Source organism: Elephas maximus, chromosome 9 (genome assembly GCF_024166365.1).
Source record: "Elephas maximus indicus isolate mEleMax1 chromosome 9, mEleMax1 primary haplotype, whole genome shotgun sequence".
NCBI classification, from domain to species: domain Eukaryota; kingdom Metazoa; phylum Chordata; class Mammalia; order Proboscidea; family Elephantidae; genus Elephas; species Elephas maximus.
This window is the reverse complement of record NC_064827.1, coordinates 47954223-47972784: the sequence shown is the minus strand read 5'-3', so window position 1 is coordinate 47972784 and position 18562 is coordinate 47954223. Positions and strand designations below refer to the sequence as shown.

At 44.8% G+C, this 18562-nt stretch overlaps 1 protein-coding gene across 1 annotated transcript in view; it reads left to right on the top strand.

Annotated features, from left to right (window-relative positions):
* Nucleotides 1-17493, top strand: part of TRIM14 (tripartite motif containing 14) — a 30852-nt gene extending 13359 nt beyond the window's left edge. Inside the window, exons 3-6 of the mRNA XM_049896956.1 lie at nucleotides 415-648; nucleotides 3379-3541; nucleotides 10407-10499; nucleotides 14424-17493. Coding sequence (XP_049752913.1) covers nucleotides 415-648; nucleotides 3379-3541; nucleotides 10407-10499; nucleotides 14424-14959 — 1026 coding nt within the window. The 3' untranslated portion in view covers nucleotides 14960-17493. The remainder of the gene's footprint in view (nucleotides 1-414; nucleotides 649-3378; nucleotides 3542-10406; nucleotides 10500-14423) is intronic.
* Nucleotides 17494-18562: the final 1069 nt, after the last annotated feature.

Genomic DNA, 18562 nt, shown 5'->3' with positions numbered 1-18562 from the left:
GGATTACATTGAATTTATAGACTAATTTGGAGACAAATAGAATCTTATAATAATGTACCTTCCCAGCAAAGGATATAGATTATTCTTCCATGCATCCAAAATATTTTTTATCTCTTTTTGTACAATTTTATACTTTCTTTTATCTAGGTCTTTACAGTTTTTGTTAGGCTTATTTTTAGATATTTTTGCAAGTTTGTTTTCTTATTTTAAAAGGACTTTATTTCTCTATGCATTTTCCAATTGGTTATAACTGGTATTTCGGAAAGCTTTTGGTTTTTATAAATTGATCTTGTATCTGGCTGACCACCTTGCTGAATTCGCTTTTTAGGTGTTATAATTTTTTTTTTTTCATGTTGATTCTTCTGGATTTGGTAGGTCAACAATCATATCATCTGGAACTGGTTTTCTTTTTAGGCTCATGCAGAGTCAAGTAAAACCTGGTTGGCAGGGAAGTTCTCAGAACTCAGATTACTGCTCCACGAAGAGGAGGTGCTGGCCAAGAAATTCATCGACAGAAACATGCAGCTTGCCCTGCAGGCGTACAGACAGCAGATCGAGTCTTGTGGGGAGCACATCAATGTCATGAATGATCTCTCCCACAGAGCCTGGAGCATCAGCCAGGAACCCGATCCTGTACAACGGCTTCAGGTAATGCGGGGTTTCTGTCGTCTGACACCTGCCACCTACATCTCATCTCAGTGGTTGTTGTTAGCTGCGGCAGAATCAGCCGCCAAATCTGGCCAGCCCATGCACAGCAGAAGAAAATGCTGCCTGGTCCTGCACCATCCCCATGATTGTTGCAGATCAAACCGTTGTAATCCATAGGGTTTTCACCAGCTGATTTTTGGAAGTAGACCACCAGTCCTTTCTTCCCAGTTCGTCTTAGTCTGGAAGCTCTGCTGAAACCTGTTTAGCATCGTAGCAACTCTCAAGCCTCCACTGATAAACAGGTGGTGGCTGCGCGTGAGGTGCGTTGGCCAGGAATCAAACTCAGGTCTCCCGCCTGTATGGAAGGCAAGAATTCTGCCACCGAACCACCAGTGCCCCTAACCTTGGTTGCTGTGGCATTAAACACAGTATTTACACATCGAGTGAATACTCAGAGAACTGCCACCTCAGTATATAGACTTTATTGCCCCAACACAAGGGATCAGAAAATGTACATTGTTAGGAAGATAATATACATCTTGAACTAATTAGATAATGTTGATAGCCACCATATCTGAGAACCTCTGCATTCAGGATGGAAACCCTGGTGGAGTGCTATGGCTGCTAACCAAAAGGTCGGCAGTTTGAATCCACCAGGTGCTACTCTGTGCTGTGGGGTCTCTATGAATTGGAATCTACTCTACAGCAATGGTTTTTTTTTTGTTGTTGTTGTATGTTCCAAGTACTTTCCGTGTCTTAGTTGTAATATTTGTAAGAACTCTTCAAAATGGATATTGTCACTCCACATTACTAATGAGAAATTGAGGCTGAGGGAGGTAAAGTGACTCACCAGAGGTCACACAGCTGGTAGGTAGCAGAGGTGGGATCAGAACCCAGGTCTGTCTGACTCTAACCTCACACAACATTACTGCCCATCCCTCTGCCATTGCAGTGATAATTGAGACATCCCTCCTGGAAAGGTACCTCTCTTGAAATGAGCTGAGTCACAGTTTGTTCAAGGGAGAGAGGAGGATGGTACTTCTTGGCCACTGGGCTTTGTTGGAGGCTATACCTTATATTGAAGGAGATTCTAAGAAAAATTCCCTGTGATACTCATTGCTACATTGAGTGAAAGCATGTTGTTGAGGATGGTGCTTCTCTCTTCAAGGAACAATGAGAAAAACTTCTCTGTGGTATCAATACCCCTGTGTACTTGGGTTGCTTTTTCACTCATATAACTCTTCCTATTTCCTTCTTCACCTTGGCTTCTAGGAAGCACAGAGCCAAATACACTTCAAATAAGTTAAAAAAATACTTCAGGGCACACATTTTGTGTCTCATCTCACTCTGGTTTTCCAGCTTACGTTCTTATCCTGGTTTTCTCCTTGTTTCTTCTTTCTCTCTGTAAAGGAAAATCTTGCAGCATTAGATGACCTTTGTAAGACACTCTGAAGGCTCGTGTGGCAGAGCAGGGCACAACTAAATAAAGGTAGCGCTGAGCCTAACCACAGATTAACATGGACTCTGGCTGGAAAATAAGACAAATAAATCATCCAGTGCAAAACTAGTCAAGCTAGTCCCCTGGCGGATATTTTCACTCTTGTGCTTTTAGGTAGACCTAGCCAAGTCAGCCTATGTCTCATAGTCAGCTATTTTTGCTGATTTCTGGGTGAGGTCTTCTCTAGACCCAGTGATACTGTCCTTTAAGAGGGCAAGATGCACAAAAGGGTACATTTGTCTCTTTTTAAGTAAAGGTAATTTTTAGGGATACCTAAGACAAAGGATGGAAACCCTGGTGGCATAGTAGTTAAGAGCTATGGCTGCTAACCAAGAGGTCGGCAGTTCAAATCCAGCAGGCAGTCCTTGGAAACCCTATGGGGCAGTTCTGCTCTGTCCTGTAAGGTTGCTATGAGTTGGAATTGATGGCAATGGGTTTGGTTTTTATTTTTTTTAATACAAAGGAATTCTTCCATGGAGAAGAATGATTTTTCTACATCATAGACAGATTCACAGCTTTGTCATCTTTTCTCGTTTTTTTCAATTTTTTATTCTCTGGCAACGAAGCTACTGATTTTCATTATTCATCACTCCTTCCCTCTGTTTGTTCATTCATTTATTCATCAAATATATACTGATAGCCTGCTCTGGGCCAGGCCTTCTGGGCATTAGGAGCTCGCAGCTAAGTGGCGAGACATGGTCAGAAACAGTTTTATTTACAACATAGCTCAAGTGAGCTAGCAAAAGTATGTCCAAGGAATGTCTGATGGGTCAGGGAAGACTTCTCCGAGGAGGTGACAGTGGAGCTGGCTGTGGTTTTTTGGTATCTTGGGCAGACCCCTGTTACAGTGTCCGTAAGCCTTCGGGGACTCCCTGCAGGGTGGTGAGCAACTTAAGAGCAGTAACAGTCATTCCTACTCCTCCCTTTGCTTCCTAATACCCGGCACAGACAAGAACTCAGTGGACTGAAAGGGAAGGAATGGAGCGAGGGAGGGAGGAGGGACGGAGGGGCCACCAGATCAGCACTGGAGCGACTTCCACACATCTTCTCCCTCAGTGCCTGCTGTGTGATCTCCCCAAAACTCTGCTTCCAGAGACCTGGGCTGATGGCAGGCTCCAGGACAGGGTGGGGCTTGCACTTTCTGGCATGGGTATGTTGCTGGGTGCAATGGTGTAGGCCAGGACACAGCCTGCAGCCCCCAAAGCTGCCCTGACTCCATGTGCCCCACACAGGCATACTCGGCCACCAGGCAGGAGATGCAGCAGCAGATGAACCTTGGGGAGCTGTGTCACCCCGTGCCCCTCTCCTTCGAGCCTGTCAAGAGCCTCTTTAAGGGCCTTGTGGAAGCCATTCAGAGTGCACTTCAGATGCCACTGGACATTCGTATTAAGGAAAGTAAGTTGCTATATGACTAACTTGTATCCTTAACTCCCCTCAGGGCCCTATAGCCAGGAGACCGCTGCAAAGATTAGCACCCTAAATCACACCTCTCCCGCACTCAGGCCCTTGGCTGAGCCATCAAGGGCTCCTGGGCCTGGTGCCCAACCCATCGTTCAGCTTCACTTTCTACCCTCCAGAGACCGTTTCCGGCTGCTCTCCAGCTGCACTGCTCTGCTTCTGCCCCTCAGACCTTCCGGCATCCCAACACACCACAGCTTTGCCTGCTCTGGGCTCCCAGCCAGAATGGACACCGCCTCCCCCTCTTCCTTTGCCTGGCCAAGTCTCACTTCCTTCGAGGCGGGAACAGTGTGCTCACTGGGAGGGAAACCTGTCCCTGCTCCCTCTCCTGATGTCTCCTCCCCAGGGCCTGCCTCTTGTGAATACTAGGAGGGCAAGTATCACTTTTGGTCCAGCTCTGAGTTCCCCAGAGGGCCTGGCACAAAACCAGTGCTCAGAAATATCCATCTGTCTGTCCATTCATTCATTCACTCGCCCATCTCTGCCATTATGATTCATTACAGGTATGAGTCTAGGATGGGCAGGGAACAAAACAAAGTTCCTGCCGTTGTGGTGCTCGCAGCCTGTTGTGGGCAGGACGGACAACACACTAACAAATATGTCAGGCAAGATGTGCTCTGAAGAAAAATAAAGCTGAGTAAGGGGAGTAGAGAGTGACAAGGAGGAAGAGCTATTTTGTATGGGGAAGTTGGGCAAGGCTTCTCAGGGCAGGAGACCTGTGAGTAGACCTTAAATAACCCTTCAGCGAACTCCACGGATCTGAGGGCAAGAGGGCATAGTGGTCCCAGGCACGGACTTGGGAGCCAGACTGCCAGGTTTCTGTCCCAGATCCACAACTTCCTAACTCTTGGCAAGGTACCTAACTTTTCTATGCCTCTGTTTCCACATCCATAAAATGGAGTCGATAATGCAGTCCCCTCTTCTGGAGTTGTTGCGAGGATCAGTGCTTAAAACAGGGCTCAGGTATAAAACCAAATCCTTTGCTGTCGAGTTGATTCCGACTCGTAGTTACACTATAGGACAGAGTATAACTAACTGCCCCATACTGTTTCGAAAGCTGTCAGTCTTTAAGGAAGCCAACTGCCACATCTTTCTCCCTTAGAGCGGCTGGTGGTTTTGAACCACCGACCTTTCAGTTAGCAGCCCAGTGCTTAACCACTGTACCATGAGGGCTCCTTCATATAATAAGCACTATGTAAATGTTAGCTGTTATTGCTGTTGTTGGTCATGGTATTTTGTTATATCTGGGGGAAAGGTATTCTAAGCAGAGGCAAAAGTAGGTGCAAAGGTCCTGAGGCGAGATTGAGGCAAGTGCGAGTTTGGCATGTTGGAGGAACAGCAAAGGGGTCAACAGGAGTGGGTGTGGGCAAGGGGATTGAGATTTGCATCAAGGAGACTCCAAAGATTTTCGCTTGAGCGACAAGAAGGGAGTTTCCTGAGATGAGAAAGAGCATTTAGGATTAGAGGGAATGAACCATTTGGACCTGTTAGGTTTGAGAAGTTTGAACTCTTATGTGGTGATACTCAGTAGGCAATTGGGTCTGTGAGACTAGAGTTCTGGGGAGGGAAGAGGCGTTTACCTAGAAATGGATTTTCCACAGATAATCCAAAGGTGACCGTGACAAGGGCAGTGAGAAAGTAACAGGTGGGGGGAGGGGTGGGCAGCTACTTAGGCAAGGTGATCAGCGAAGACTGGGAGGTGGCGATGAATTCCAGCCCAAGCTGCTGGGAAGGAGGCAGCCTGAGGGCAAATACCAGGGGGATGGGGGGGATCCAGGCAGAGGGAACAGCAGAGCCCAGGGCTGGAGGTGAGGAAAGAACTTTGCAGCCTGGAGAGGAGGCCTGAGTGGCTGGAGCACCTCAAGGGCAGGGAGAGGGGAAATGAGGTTGAGGAGAGTTGAGGTTGAGAAGATTGGAAGCCCCTTGTCAAATGGGGCGTGGCAGTGCCAACTCTTAAGATCGGGAGAAAAGGAAAGCAAAAGAGAAGGAAAGAGGCCAGAGGAGGAGAGACAGAAATGCCCCAGGCACCCACTGAGCACCCGCTGGGATATGGGGAGAGATGAGACCAGGCCCTGTCCTAGCAGAGGAGACGATTTCACGAAATGAGTGCCAAACTGACACACAGCAGGTGCGGTTGGGCCTTGGAGGGAAGAGTGAGTGATTCTGACAGGGACACCAGAGAGGACTTCCTGGAGGAGGTGGCACTTGAGCTGGGCCTTGAAGATAAGTAAGATTTTGAAAACCAGAGAGAACAGAGAGAGGCATTTCACACTGAGATGAGAGAATGCTGAAACCTGCTGGGAGCGCAGCGGGGCTGGACAGTGAACTCGGGCTGGACAGTGAACTCTCGTAAACTGCTTTGTTACAGCAGATTTTTAATTCGTAGTTGATATTCTCTTTTCCCATGACTTCCACTGAAATTTTGGATACATAGCCCATACAGCTGAACAGAAGATTTCAAAAGGTGGCTGGAGAAGACAAAGTATTAGAATGAAGTGTGCAAAGACCTGGAGTTAGAAAACCAAAGGTGAAGAACACGCTTGGCATTTCTCAAGGAGAAAGAGCTGAAGAAAAAAATTCAAGTTTAGGGTTGCAGTTTTGAAGGTGCGAAACCGCCAGTGGCTCTTCAGGAGAGACATGTGACAGTCTGCTCCCATTGAGATTTACAGTCTTGGAAACCCTGTGAGGTTGCTATGAGTTGGAAGTGACTCAATGGCCGTGGGCTTTGGGTGTAGGTAAAATATTGAATGACCCAGAAAGCATCAAAAGAAGATGGAAGGAATACACAGTCACCATACCAAAAAGAATTGGTCAGTGTTCAACCATTTCAGGAAGTAGCATATGTTCAAGAACTGATGATATTAAAGGAAGAAGTCTAAGCTGCACTGAAGGCATTGGCAAAAAACAAGGCTCCAGGAATTGACAGAATACCAATTGAGATGTTTCAAAAAACGGGTGCAGCGCTAGAGGTGTTCACTCGTCTCTGCCAAGAAATTTGGAAGACAGCTACCTGGCCAACCAACTGGAAGAGATCCATATTTGTGCCTGTCTTAGTTATCTAGTGCTTCTATAACAGAAATACCAAAAGTGGATGGCTTTAACAAAGAGAAGTTTATTCTTTCACAGTCAAGTAGGCTACAAGTCCAAATTCAGCTCCAGGGGGAGGTTGTCTGTCTCTCTTGGCTCTGGAGGAAGGTCCTTGTCATCAGTCTTCCCTTGGTCTGGGAGCATCTCAGCGCAGGAACCTCAGGTCCAAAGGATGCATTCTGCCTCTGGCACTGCTTTCTTGGTGGTATGAGGCTCCAAACTCCTTGCTAGCTTCCCTTTCCTTTTATCTCTTGTAAGATAAAAGGCGGTGCAGGCCACACCCCAGGGGAATTCCCTTTACATTGAATCAGGGAGGTGACCTGAGCAAGAGTGTTACATCCCACCCTAATCCTTTTAACCACAGGCAGAGATTATGACTTACAACATACGAAAATCACAAAATGAAGGACAACCACACATGGCCTAACGAAACTGACACATATTTTGGGGGGACACAATTCAAACCATAATAGTGCCCATTCCAAAGAAAGGTGATCCAACAGAATGCAGAAATTATCCAACGATATAATTAATATCACATGCAAGTAAAATTTTGCTCCAGATCATTCAAAAACGGTTGCAGCAGTACCTCAACAGGAAACTGCCAAAAATTCAAGCTGGATTCAGAAGAGGATATGGAACAAGGGATATCATTACTGATGTCAGATGGATCTTGAAAGCAGAGAATACCGGAAAGATGTTTGCCTGTGTTTTATTGACTGTGGAAAGGCATTCGACTATGTAGGCCATAACAAATTATGGGTAACATTGTGAAGAATGGGAATTCTAGAACACATAATTGTGCTCATGTACATAGATCCATACGCGGTTGTTCGAACAGAGCAAAAGGATGCTGTGTGGTTTAAAATCAGGAAAGATGTGTGTCAGGGTTGTATCCTTTCATCATACTTAATCTGTATGCTAAGCAAATACCCTGAGAAGCTGGACTGTATGAAGAAGGATGGGGCATCGGGATTGGAAGAAGACTCGTTGACAACCTGTGATATGCAGATGATACAACCTTGCTCGCTGAAAGTGAAAAGGACTTGAAGCACTTAACTGATGAAAATCAAAGATCACAGCCTTCAGTTGTAGATGACAGCTCAACATAAAGAAAACAAAAAATCCTCACGACTGGACCAATAAGCAACATCGTGATAGAGAAAAGATTGAAGTTGTCAAGGATTTCATTTTACTTAGATTCGCAATCAACACCCAGGGAAACAGCAGTCAAGAAATCAAACTATACATTGCATTAGGGAAATCTGCTTCAAAAGACCTCTTTAAAGTGATCAAAAGCAAAGATGTCGCTTTGAGGGCTAAAGTGCATCTGACCCAATTCACGGTATTTTCAGTCACCTCATTTGCACGTGAAAGCTGGACAATGAATAAGGAAGACCAAAGAAGAATCGATGCCTTTGAATTATGGCGTTGGCTAAGAATACTGAATATACCGTGGACTGCCAGAAGAACGAACAAATCTCTCTTGGAAGAAGTACAGCCAGAATGCTCCTTAGAAGCAAGGATGGCGAGACTGCGTCTCACATACTTTGGACATGTTATCAGGAGGGACAATTCCCTAGAGAAGGACATCTTGGTAAGGAAGAGGGTCAGCGAAAAAGAGGAAGACCCTCTACAAGATGGTTTGACCCAGTGGCTGCAACAGTGGACTCAAGCATAACAACAATTGTGAGGATGGCGCAGGAGTGGGCAGTGTTTCATTCTGTTGATAGGGTTGCTATGAGTTGTAACCAGCTTGACGGCACCTAACAATAGCAATCCAACTGAAAAATTCATCTTGAGATATAGCTATTTTTTAAAACTCACATTATCAACCTTGTTAGTTGCCGCCGAGTCGATTCAGACTCATAGCAACCCCTTGTGTGCAGAGTAGTACTACTTCATAGGGTTTTCATAGCCATGGCCTTTCAGAAGCAGATCACCAGACCTGTCTTCCTAGGCTCCTCCGGGTGGGTTAAACCGCCAACCTTTTGGCTAGTAGTCAAGCACTTAATTGTTTGCACCACCCAGGGGATATTTTAGCAGTTGATATATCTCAATAAAAAAGAATAAACAGTAAAAATATGGGGGTGGGAGGAAGAATCTTAGCAGTTGTCTCCAGGAAACTTTGGCCTTATCAGTGTCCAGTGAGTGGCATCTCCCCCTGTCACCTTTTGCAAGAGGTTACTCAGATGGACCCAAAATGCAGTTTGTTCACATTCACATTCTCAGTGGTCCTTTCCCAAAGAGTTGGGAATCCTGTTGAGTCCATGATAACAGCTTACACTTGCTCTGTGTTCTAAGCACTCCTTCTGAGCATTTTACACGAATTCATACAGCAACTCCTTATCATCACCCTGTGAGCTAAGTGCCTTCATTATCCCCATTTTGCAGATGAGAAAGCTGAGGCTCAGAAAGGCTAGCTAATTTAGCCTAGGTCACAACCAGATGGTAGGTGGCAGAGATAGAATGCAAACAGACTCTGGACCCAGGGTCTGTGTTCTGATCCTCTGGGCTCTGTTTCCTCTCGGGCCATCACCCCTTACAAAAAAAAAAAAAGAGGTCTTCGCTGTTCACTATCACAGGTCGTCATGAGAGGTCTTGACTCCTAGGAAGGACCCAAGGAGGTGGGGGTCTTGTGGCAACACTGCCCTTCCAGTGCCCCCCCTCCCCATGTCTCTACCTGTATGCTCCAAGACTGCAGGCTCAATGGGGCCACACTAGGATGCAGCATCTTCCCCAATTCCGGAAACGGGATGCTGCCTGTTAACTCCACCCTGCTGTTCATCCCCCACTCCCAGTGAGCTGTTCTGCCTCTGTAATATTTCCTCAGCCCAGCCCCTTTTCCATCCCTGCTGCCTCAGTTCAGGCCTGCCTCCTAGCAGGCACCCTTCCCCCACTCGCAGTCTGTCCCATCCTTCCCCACCAGAGGGAGTTTTCAGAATTCTTCTGCTCATGTCATTCCCTCACTGAGACACCTTCCATGGCTCCCTACTCCTGACACCTGCCTTCCATGCCTTTGCTCTCTCTGTACCCTCTTGTTGGAGTAGTCTCCCATCTTTTATTCTGTATGTCCAAATCTTCCCCATCCTTCAAGAGGCAACTGAAGTGCTTCCTCCTCCTAGAAGTCTTCCCTGACTCCAAGCCCCAGAGCCCTTGGGCCTCTCCTCTCTCCTGACCTTGAGCTCTCCCTGCCTTGGATTATAGATCAGGTGAGCCCATTTCTCATCTCCTTTACTGGACTGTGAGCTGTTGAGGACAGAGACCATGGCTTGGGTTTCCTTATAACCCTCCCTCACCTGAGTGAGACCTGAAAATGGCCTTTCTGAACCCTCAGCTCTGGTTTCTTGTTTTTCATCTTTATCCTGGAGTTTTGCATTTGCACCTTGAGCTTGCTTCTCTACCTTGTGTGTTGAAGATAATCAGTGATAATCAGGATCGCCCTGGAGCTTGCCCATCCTCTGCCCTGACGGCTCCCCAAGTTGAGGACTTACTTCGCACTGACCTGTCTGATCCTGCAAAGTGCGTGTCTCCCTAGATCTGGCCTTGTCCTTGAGTTTCCTATCGCTGTGAATTTGCATTTCCAGCTAATATTTGCATGAGATTCCTGGGGAGAGACTGTGTGAATCTCCAGTCCTTGAATGTTTTTAGCGTACTTTATAATTTGTGCAGCTTGCATGAGCGTCAATTGCTCATTTCTCATAATTTGTTACAGACATGAACTGCCAGCTCTCGGGCTCCTCCAGCACCAAGCCAGGTACCTTGTTGAAAACAGGCCTCTCTCCGGAACGATCACTCTTCTTAAAATGTAAGACCCCGGGAGTGGGCAGAGGGTGGAGAGGGCGGGGAGGGGTGGGGAATAGAAATGGAGGTCGCCCCTTTTTTTTTTTTCTGTTGAAACCCAACTTGTTTTCTTTAACCTTATTATTAGTTTTTTATTAAACAAATAATACATGTTCACTGTAGAAAAATTAGAAAACAAAGAAAAGCAAAAAAAAAAAGAAAGAAAATCACTCAATCCTTCTCTCTATAGAAAACTGCTGTTACTGTATGTCCTTCTAGCTTTCTTTGGTATATCTATACAAAGAATATATTTACATACAAAGATGTATTTAATATATCTTTTTTTTTTTTTTAACAAACATGGTGTCATACTATACATACTGTTTTGTAATCTTTTTTTCATTTAATGATATATTGTGAACCTCTTTGTTTGTTCCCTTAAAAAATTATACAGGTAATACATGCTTCTTGTAGGGCAATTAGAAACTACAGATGTTCAAAAATAAAACAATTATCCCCCCCAGAAATAAATGCTGTTAATATTTAGGCATATAATCTTTCAAACGTTTAAAGCATTATATATATGTAGCTTTTTTAAAAAATGAGATCATCTGGTACGTGTTCTTCTGCAATCTTTTTATTTGATTTGACACTAGAGCTGGATAATTTTCTATTTCAACAAGTGTAAGTATCATTATTTTTAAAGGATGCATAGTATTGCAGTGAGTGGACATATCATATTTAACCCATCTCATGATGTTGGACATTTAGGCTGGTTTACCTTTTCATTTCTATAAACAAGGCTGCAGTAAATGCATTCTTATACATATTTTTTTGAATCAATGAAGAAGTGAATGATCATCTCTTAGTGTATTTTCTGATTCAATGTTAGGGGTCATTTCTCAATTAATTGCTGTATATGCATTTTTTAAATAAACTTTAATTGAAATATAAAATGCATAGAGAAAAGTACACAAATACCAGGTATACAGCTCAATGAGCTTTTCAAAGTAGGCGTATTCTGTAACCTCCCCCAGATCAAGACATAGACGTTTCTAGCTCCCCGGAAGCCTTCCTTGTGCCCCATCCTAGTCACTATATGCTAAGGGTAACCAATCTACTGATTTCTAACACTCTAAATTAGTTTTGACTGATGTTGAATTTTATATAACTGGATCATTCAGACTGTGCTCTTTTATGTGTCCCTTCTTTCACTCAACATATTTGCGAGACTTAGTTTTATGATTATGTGTAGCAGTAGTTTGTTGCTTTTCATTGCTATATAGTATTCCATTGTGGGGATACAGCACAATTTATTTATACTATTCATGGGTATTTGGGTTATTTCCATTTTTGGCTATTGTGGATAATGTGCATACCTTTTGATGCACATATGTATGCATTTTGTTGGTATTTACTCGAGAGTGGAAAAGAAGGATGTCCCCTGCCACCATTTCTAGTCAACATTGTTCTAGATGTTCTAGACAGTACCTCAAGGCAAAGAAAAGAAATGAAAGCTGTAAGGATTGGAAAGGAAGGAAAAAAACAATCATTGTTAATGGATGACATGATTATTTATACAAAATCCAAAATAATAGACAAATAAGTCAGAATTTTAAATGGATTTAGGATAGTTGCTGAATATAATGTCAACATACAAAAATCAATTGTATTTGTATATATTAGCAACAATCAGAAGATGAAATTTTTAAAATACACTATTTTCAGTAACATTAAAAAAAAAACAGTAGGAATAAGTGTTTAAAAAGATGTGTAAAATCTCTTCATAGAAAACTCTAAAACATTACTGAAGGAAAGTAAAACCCATTGCATTTGAGTCAATTCCAACTCATAGCAACCCTACAGGACAGTGTAGAACTGCCTCATAGGGTTTCCAAGGCTGTAATCTTTACAAATGCAGACTGCCACATCTTTCTCCTGCAGAGCAGCTGGTGGGTTCGAGCCACCAACCTTTCAGTTAGCAGCTGAATACTTAACCACTACACCACCAGGTCTCCTCAAGGGGAAGCAAAGAAGGTTTAAATAAATGGAGGGATATACCATATTCATGGATTGAAGCACTCACTACTGTAAAATGTCAGTTATCCCCAGATGATCTGTAGACTCAATCACCTTCAAAATTCCTGAAGGTGTTATTTTTTTTTTTTTTTAAGTGGCAAGCTGATTCCAAAATGTATATAGAAGTCAAAGGGCCAAAAATAGCCCAGACTATCTTAAAGAAAAACAAAATAGAAAATTAGAAAGATACCATATTTTTATGCAAATAACACACACGTTATATGTACTTCTGCCAACTGCACCCTTCCCCTGTGAGGTATTTTCATAGATATGCTATGTTTTTTTACAGCAATGTGTAAAACATACGGTCACACATATGGTCATCTGATTTATGATAAAAGTGGCATGACAGTGCAGTGGGGAAACAATCTCTTTTAGTTACTGGATTAGCTGGATATCTGAATGAAAAAATTGAATCTTAATGCCTACCTCTGGGTGGATTGGAAGCCAAAACATGAAAGTTAAAACAATAAGCCTTCTAGAAAATAACTTATGAGAAATCTTCATGCTCTTGAGGTAGGCAGAGTTTTTTTTTTAAACAGGATACAAAACACACTCAAATAAAAACTGATAAATTGGACTTCAATAAAATTAAGAACACCTGTTAATCAAAAGACAAAATCAAGACAGTGAAAAAGCACACCTCAGACTGGGAGATGGTTGCATTCAGAAACAGTCAACAAAATTTATAAAGAATTTCTACAAATCCATAAGTAAAAGTCAGTCAATAAAATAATTAGCCAAAGACCTGAACAGACACTTCACAAAGAAGGGTATATAAATAAAGATATGAGAAGTTTTCAACAACACTGGTCATCAGGGATATGCAAACTAAAACTTCAATGCGACAGCACTGTGCACCCTTCAGAATGGCTAAAATTTCAAAAACATTATATCAAGTGTTGACATGTATGTGGATAACAGGAATTTTCCTTATATTGCTGTTAAAAGTGTAATCTCTTTGGAAAACTGTCTGACAGAGTGTAAAAACTGATCATCCACATACCCTATGACCCAGACTTTTATTTTTTAAACTTCAGGTCTACATATATGGTATAATGCAAAGAGCACTGTTGACCAGAGTTTAAATCACTGCTACCTTTCTGGAAGGCAATTTGGTCATATTTATCAAAGACCTTGAGAAGCATACTTGTTGACCCAGCAATGCCTCTTTTAGGAATATATCCTAAAGAAATAATTGGAGAGATTCATAAAGAGTAATATTAGCATTTTCTAAAGCTTTTTTAAGGCCTATTAAAAATGGTTAAAATGGAAAAATTGTTTTATATATATTTTACCACAATGAAAAAATTTTAAAGCCTAAATATTAAAAAATATGGGATAGGTTAAAAGATACTGCATCCATCCAACAAAATCTTAAGGTCACCATTAAAATGTTCTTATTTGATGTGGTAAAATGTCCATAATGCATCAGTAAACTTAAAAAGCAGATTACCCAGGAGCATGTACGGTATGATACCAATCTTAAGAAAAACTATAAAGTGACAAGTTAAAAAAAAAAAAAAGATTGGAAGGACATAACGCCTGTCTTAATGATAGTTTTCTTTTTTTTAATTAAAATTCTAGAAGTTGTCAATAAATTCCTATGATACAACATTCAAAGCGTATAAAGGTTGTACAGTAAAATTTTCTCTCCTCCTGCCCCTCAGCCACCTTCCCAGAGGCAATCAGGGTTAAAAGGATGGCTTTTAATTTCTCCTTTGGAGACTTCTGTGTGTTCCCCATTTTCTGCTGTGAACATGTGCAGGGAGCGGGGGCGGTTACTGGATTACAGCAGGACGGTTCCCCGGGGGTGGGGCTTGGTATAGCCCCGCCCCTGGGCGTGGCCCGTGTCCCCGCCCCTCTGCAGATGCGCGGACCCCGACGTTGGAGCCGGACACGATGCACGCGCGGCTGCGTCTCTCCGCCGACCGTTTGACGGTTCGTTGCGGACTGTGGGGCCGCCTGGGGCCGGCGTCCGCGCTGCGTTTCGACGCGCTGTGGCAGGTGCTGGGCCGCGACGGCTTTGCCGCCGGCCGCCACTACTGGGAGGTGGACGTGCAGGAGGCTGGCGCCGGCTGGTGGGTGGGCGCGGCCTACGCCTCCATGCGGCGCTGCGGGTCCTCAGATGCCGCCCGCCTGGGCTGCAACCGCCAGTCCTGGTGCCTGAAGCGCTACGACCTGGAGTACTGGGCCTTCCACGACGGACAGCGCAGCCGCCTGCGGCCCCGCGACGACCCCGACCGGCTCGGCGTCTTCCTGGATTACGAGGCCGGCGTCCTGGCCTTCTACGACGTGACGGGCGGTATGAGCCACCTGCACACCTTCCGCGGCACCTTCCAGGAGCCGCTCTACCCGGCCCTGCGGCTCTGGGAAGGCGCCATCAGCATCCCCCGGCTGCCTTAGGGGCCGCGACCCGAATGGCCGCTTCGCGACCGAATGGCCGCTCAACGTGCGACCGTTGCGACAGCCTCTGGTGTCACCCCACCTAGACGGGACTAGGCCACTGCCTCCTGTGACACCGTGCTCATCCGCCTCCCCGGCCAGTGAAGCCCGGTGCTTTGAGCAGTTCTCTCCTAGCTTCGTTTCCGATTTGCCCTAAAGAAGCATAAGCTGCGGCTCTCTCGTCGGCCATCCCGCCAGAGCGCTTCAACTACAGTGCTTCTAGTTGAGGTTCCTGAAGGTGACTGTCCACACTGAGCTGCAAGCATCATGACTTCGTCAGAGTACATTATCCTCAGCTTCCGAACCTTCATGCAGCACCTAGAACGATGCCTGGCACATAGTAGGTGCACAAGAAATATTTTAATGAATGGAGAGCCAGAGTCACTCAACTCTGACTCTTCTGTCCCTTAACTGTCTCTTGGATCGGCCTTCTCTCTACTTCAGTTTGTCCATGTCACTTCCCTTCGGAGCAGCTGGAGAGTCTCTTACCACCTGCTGGTCTGAATCCTCTTCCATCCTCACCCTCCCCCTTAGAGCCATAGTTATCTGCCTAAAATCTCACTTAACTCTTAGAGCCATCTAGGAGCTCCCCAAAGACAAGGGGAAAAACAAGCACTTGACTCTAGCATTCAAGGCTTTTCTAGTCTGCCCCCAAACTATTCACCCTCATCAGGTTCTTATTGCTCTTCTCAGGGACCTTCTGATCAGAACTCTGTGTCATGAAGTCCCACCTTGGCACCTTTGACTTTGCTGTTATCCTCCCCCAGGCCATCACATACACATTTATACAGGGAAGCCCTTTCTTCTTCCCTCTGCCTGCCTCAGTCTTCCCCAGGCTTACCTGTTCCTGGAAGTCTCCCCAAGCCACATGAATCTCTTTCTCTTAGAGCCACAAATCTGGGACCTATCTTTCCAATCATATGGGACACTTTCTGAGGGCAGCTATGCCGTACATACTCCCCACCCTGAACGTTCAGGTGGTGAGTAAATGACTAGCAGCTGGCTGTCATTGACTCACAGAACAAGTGAGCTGGGAGGGCCTTTAGATCACCCAGCCTGACCTCATTGCGCATTTGGGGTCCTGAAAGAGAATTGCTAATAATCCCTCACAGTGACATCTGGGCCAGGCCTGGAGCCACCTCTTGTTTCCTGTCCCCTACCCTCCAGAAAAGTGTCTTATCTGCCCTCTGGCCCAACCCTTCTGGACCCGCTTTCAGCCTGGGGGATTTTACTGCTTATTCATTTCTCAGGGGATGTTGGGAAGAAATCAGCAGGTGACTGAAGCTAACCAACCACAGGTAGTCTTCCCAGCTGTCTTGGGACAAATAGTAAAGCCATGAGTGGGGTGTGGGCAACCCCAGACATCCCCATGCTCCTCAAATCCCTCAAGTCCAGGTGTTGCCAAGGAAATCCAGACAGCCCAGTTTTCCAGACGGAGTGACAGAAATAGAGAAGGCCACACCAGCAGGTCCCCATAGGGAGCCAGCTCCTGTAGTGGGGGCGGCGGGGGGGTGGGAAGTAGGCCTCTTTCCAGGGTTTGTGCCTCAGTTCTTAAGGTTCAGCATCCTGATTTTGTCAAATTCCCTGGATGTGGCTTGAAGCAATACTGTGTTAAAGCATCTTCTTGGTGGGGAGGGCAGTGATAGGGTGAGGAAGATGCCAGGCCAAAGCCCGCTCATAGCCTCAGTGCATTAATGAGGCTTACCATGTGAATCTGCCAATTTCCAATCGTTTTGACCTAAGAGTGGCACTTTCATGTGAGTCAACCTAATATAAGTAGAATACAAGGTAGAAGAAACCTCCAAAGTACCTTTAAAACTAGCTGGATAGATGTCTAAGCATTGTACTGCAGGAATCCCCCCAAAAAGGGAAATTAATTCTACTGGGAATGGCCCAGAGCCTAATTCTGACAGGCAGAGGACATTGCAGATGTAGGGAAGGTGGGTACACTTGATCCCACATCTCTGTCTATCCCTGAGGACCAAAACTTGTTCCTTGACCCACAGCCATAGGGGCCAAGTAAAAACAGCAGTGACTCTAGTGCTGGAGACTGTTACGGATTGAATTGTGTTCTCTCCTCCCCACCACAAAAAAAATGTGTGTCAACTTCGCTACTCCATGATTGCCAGTATCGTGTGATTTTCCATCATTTTGTCATCTGATGTGATTTTCCTATGTGTTGTAAATCCTATCTCTGTGATGTTAATGAGGTGAGGTTAGAGGCAATTCTGTTAAGGAGGTAGGACTTAATCTACAAGATTAGGTTATGTCTCAGATCAGTCCCTTGAGATGTAAAAGAGTGAAGCAAGCAGAGAGACACGGGGACCTCATACCACCCCCTGTGCTGGGAAGCTTCTCTGCCAAGGAAGATTGATGACAAGGACCTTCTTCCAGAGCCTACAGAGAGAGAAAGCCTTCCCCTGGAGCTGGCACCCTGAATTCAGACTTCTAGCATCCTAGACTGTGAGAAAATAAATTTATCTTTATTAAAGTCATCCACTTGTATTTCTGTTACAGCAACATTAGATAACTAAGACACTGTTTTAATGCTTTACAACCCTTTTGATCCTCAAATCAACCCTAGGAGGTAAAAGTCATTCTCCTAATTCTACACGTCAAAATGGAGACAGGTTGAATAACTTGCCCAAGGTCACACAGCTAGCGATGGAGTTGGGGGTCTTAGATGCCATCAGCAATAGGTTTGTACTGCTGCCCACAAGGCCTCACTTTTCAGAATGACTGCAGTGGGTTGCTGGCCAGTGCGTGGTTGCCGCAGCCCCTCTGTCATTGAGCCCTTATTGCCTGTGATGCTCATCTCTTGCCTGGTTACTCTGTGGGACTTGATGCTATCTTGGGATTGCCTTTCACCCAGAGGGAGACTTGCTTTGAGAGTTTGGAATTCATGTAGCAGAAACAGAGCTGGGCTTTAAAGGACAAAAATGATCCACTATCAAATGTCTACTCTGTGCTAAAGCCTATGCCAGCCACAAGCAATTGAGTGACTTCAGGCTAGTCACTCTACTTCTCAGAGCATTACCCGTAAAATGGTGGTAATGACTCTACCTACCAATGCTGTTAGGCTCAAATGAGCCAAAGGTTATAAACTTGGCTTTAAATGCACAAATGCTAATCATATGCATTTGAAAAGAGACTCAAATATATACTTTGAAACAAGATGAATTATAGTAAACAAGGCCAAATAAATACGAACAGAGATTTGAGCATACATTTGAAAAGAAGTATTAATCTCAGTATTGGTTCAAAAGATCAAAGGTGAGTATGACACTGAGTCTCCATAAAAGGTTCATGCTTGTTCAAGGAAGTAAAACAAGCATCCTTGTTAGCTGGGTTTGTAACTTTGAAAATGTGTGCCATAAAATTGTGTAGATAATGGAAGGGCTGATTTCAGCATTCCCACCATGGGCAACCTCCAAGCCTGCACTCCCCATCCACCTTCTGCTGCTCTCTTTGGTCCCCAAGCATACATCACCTTCTAACATCCTGTGTGGTTCCCTCACTTACTGTGCTCTTGGTTTCTTGTGCACCTGTCCCCACCTGAATGGA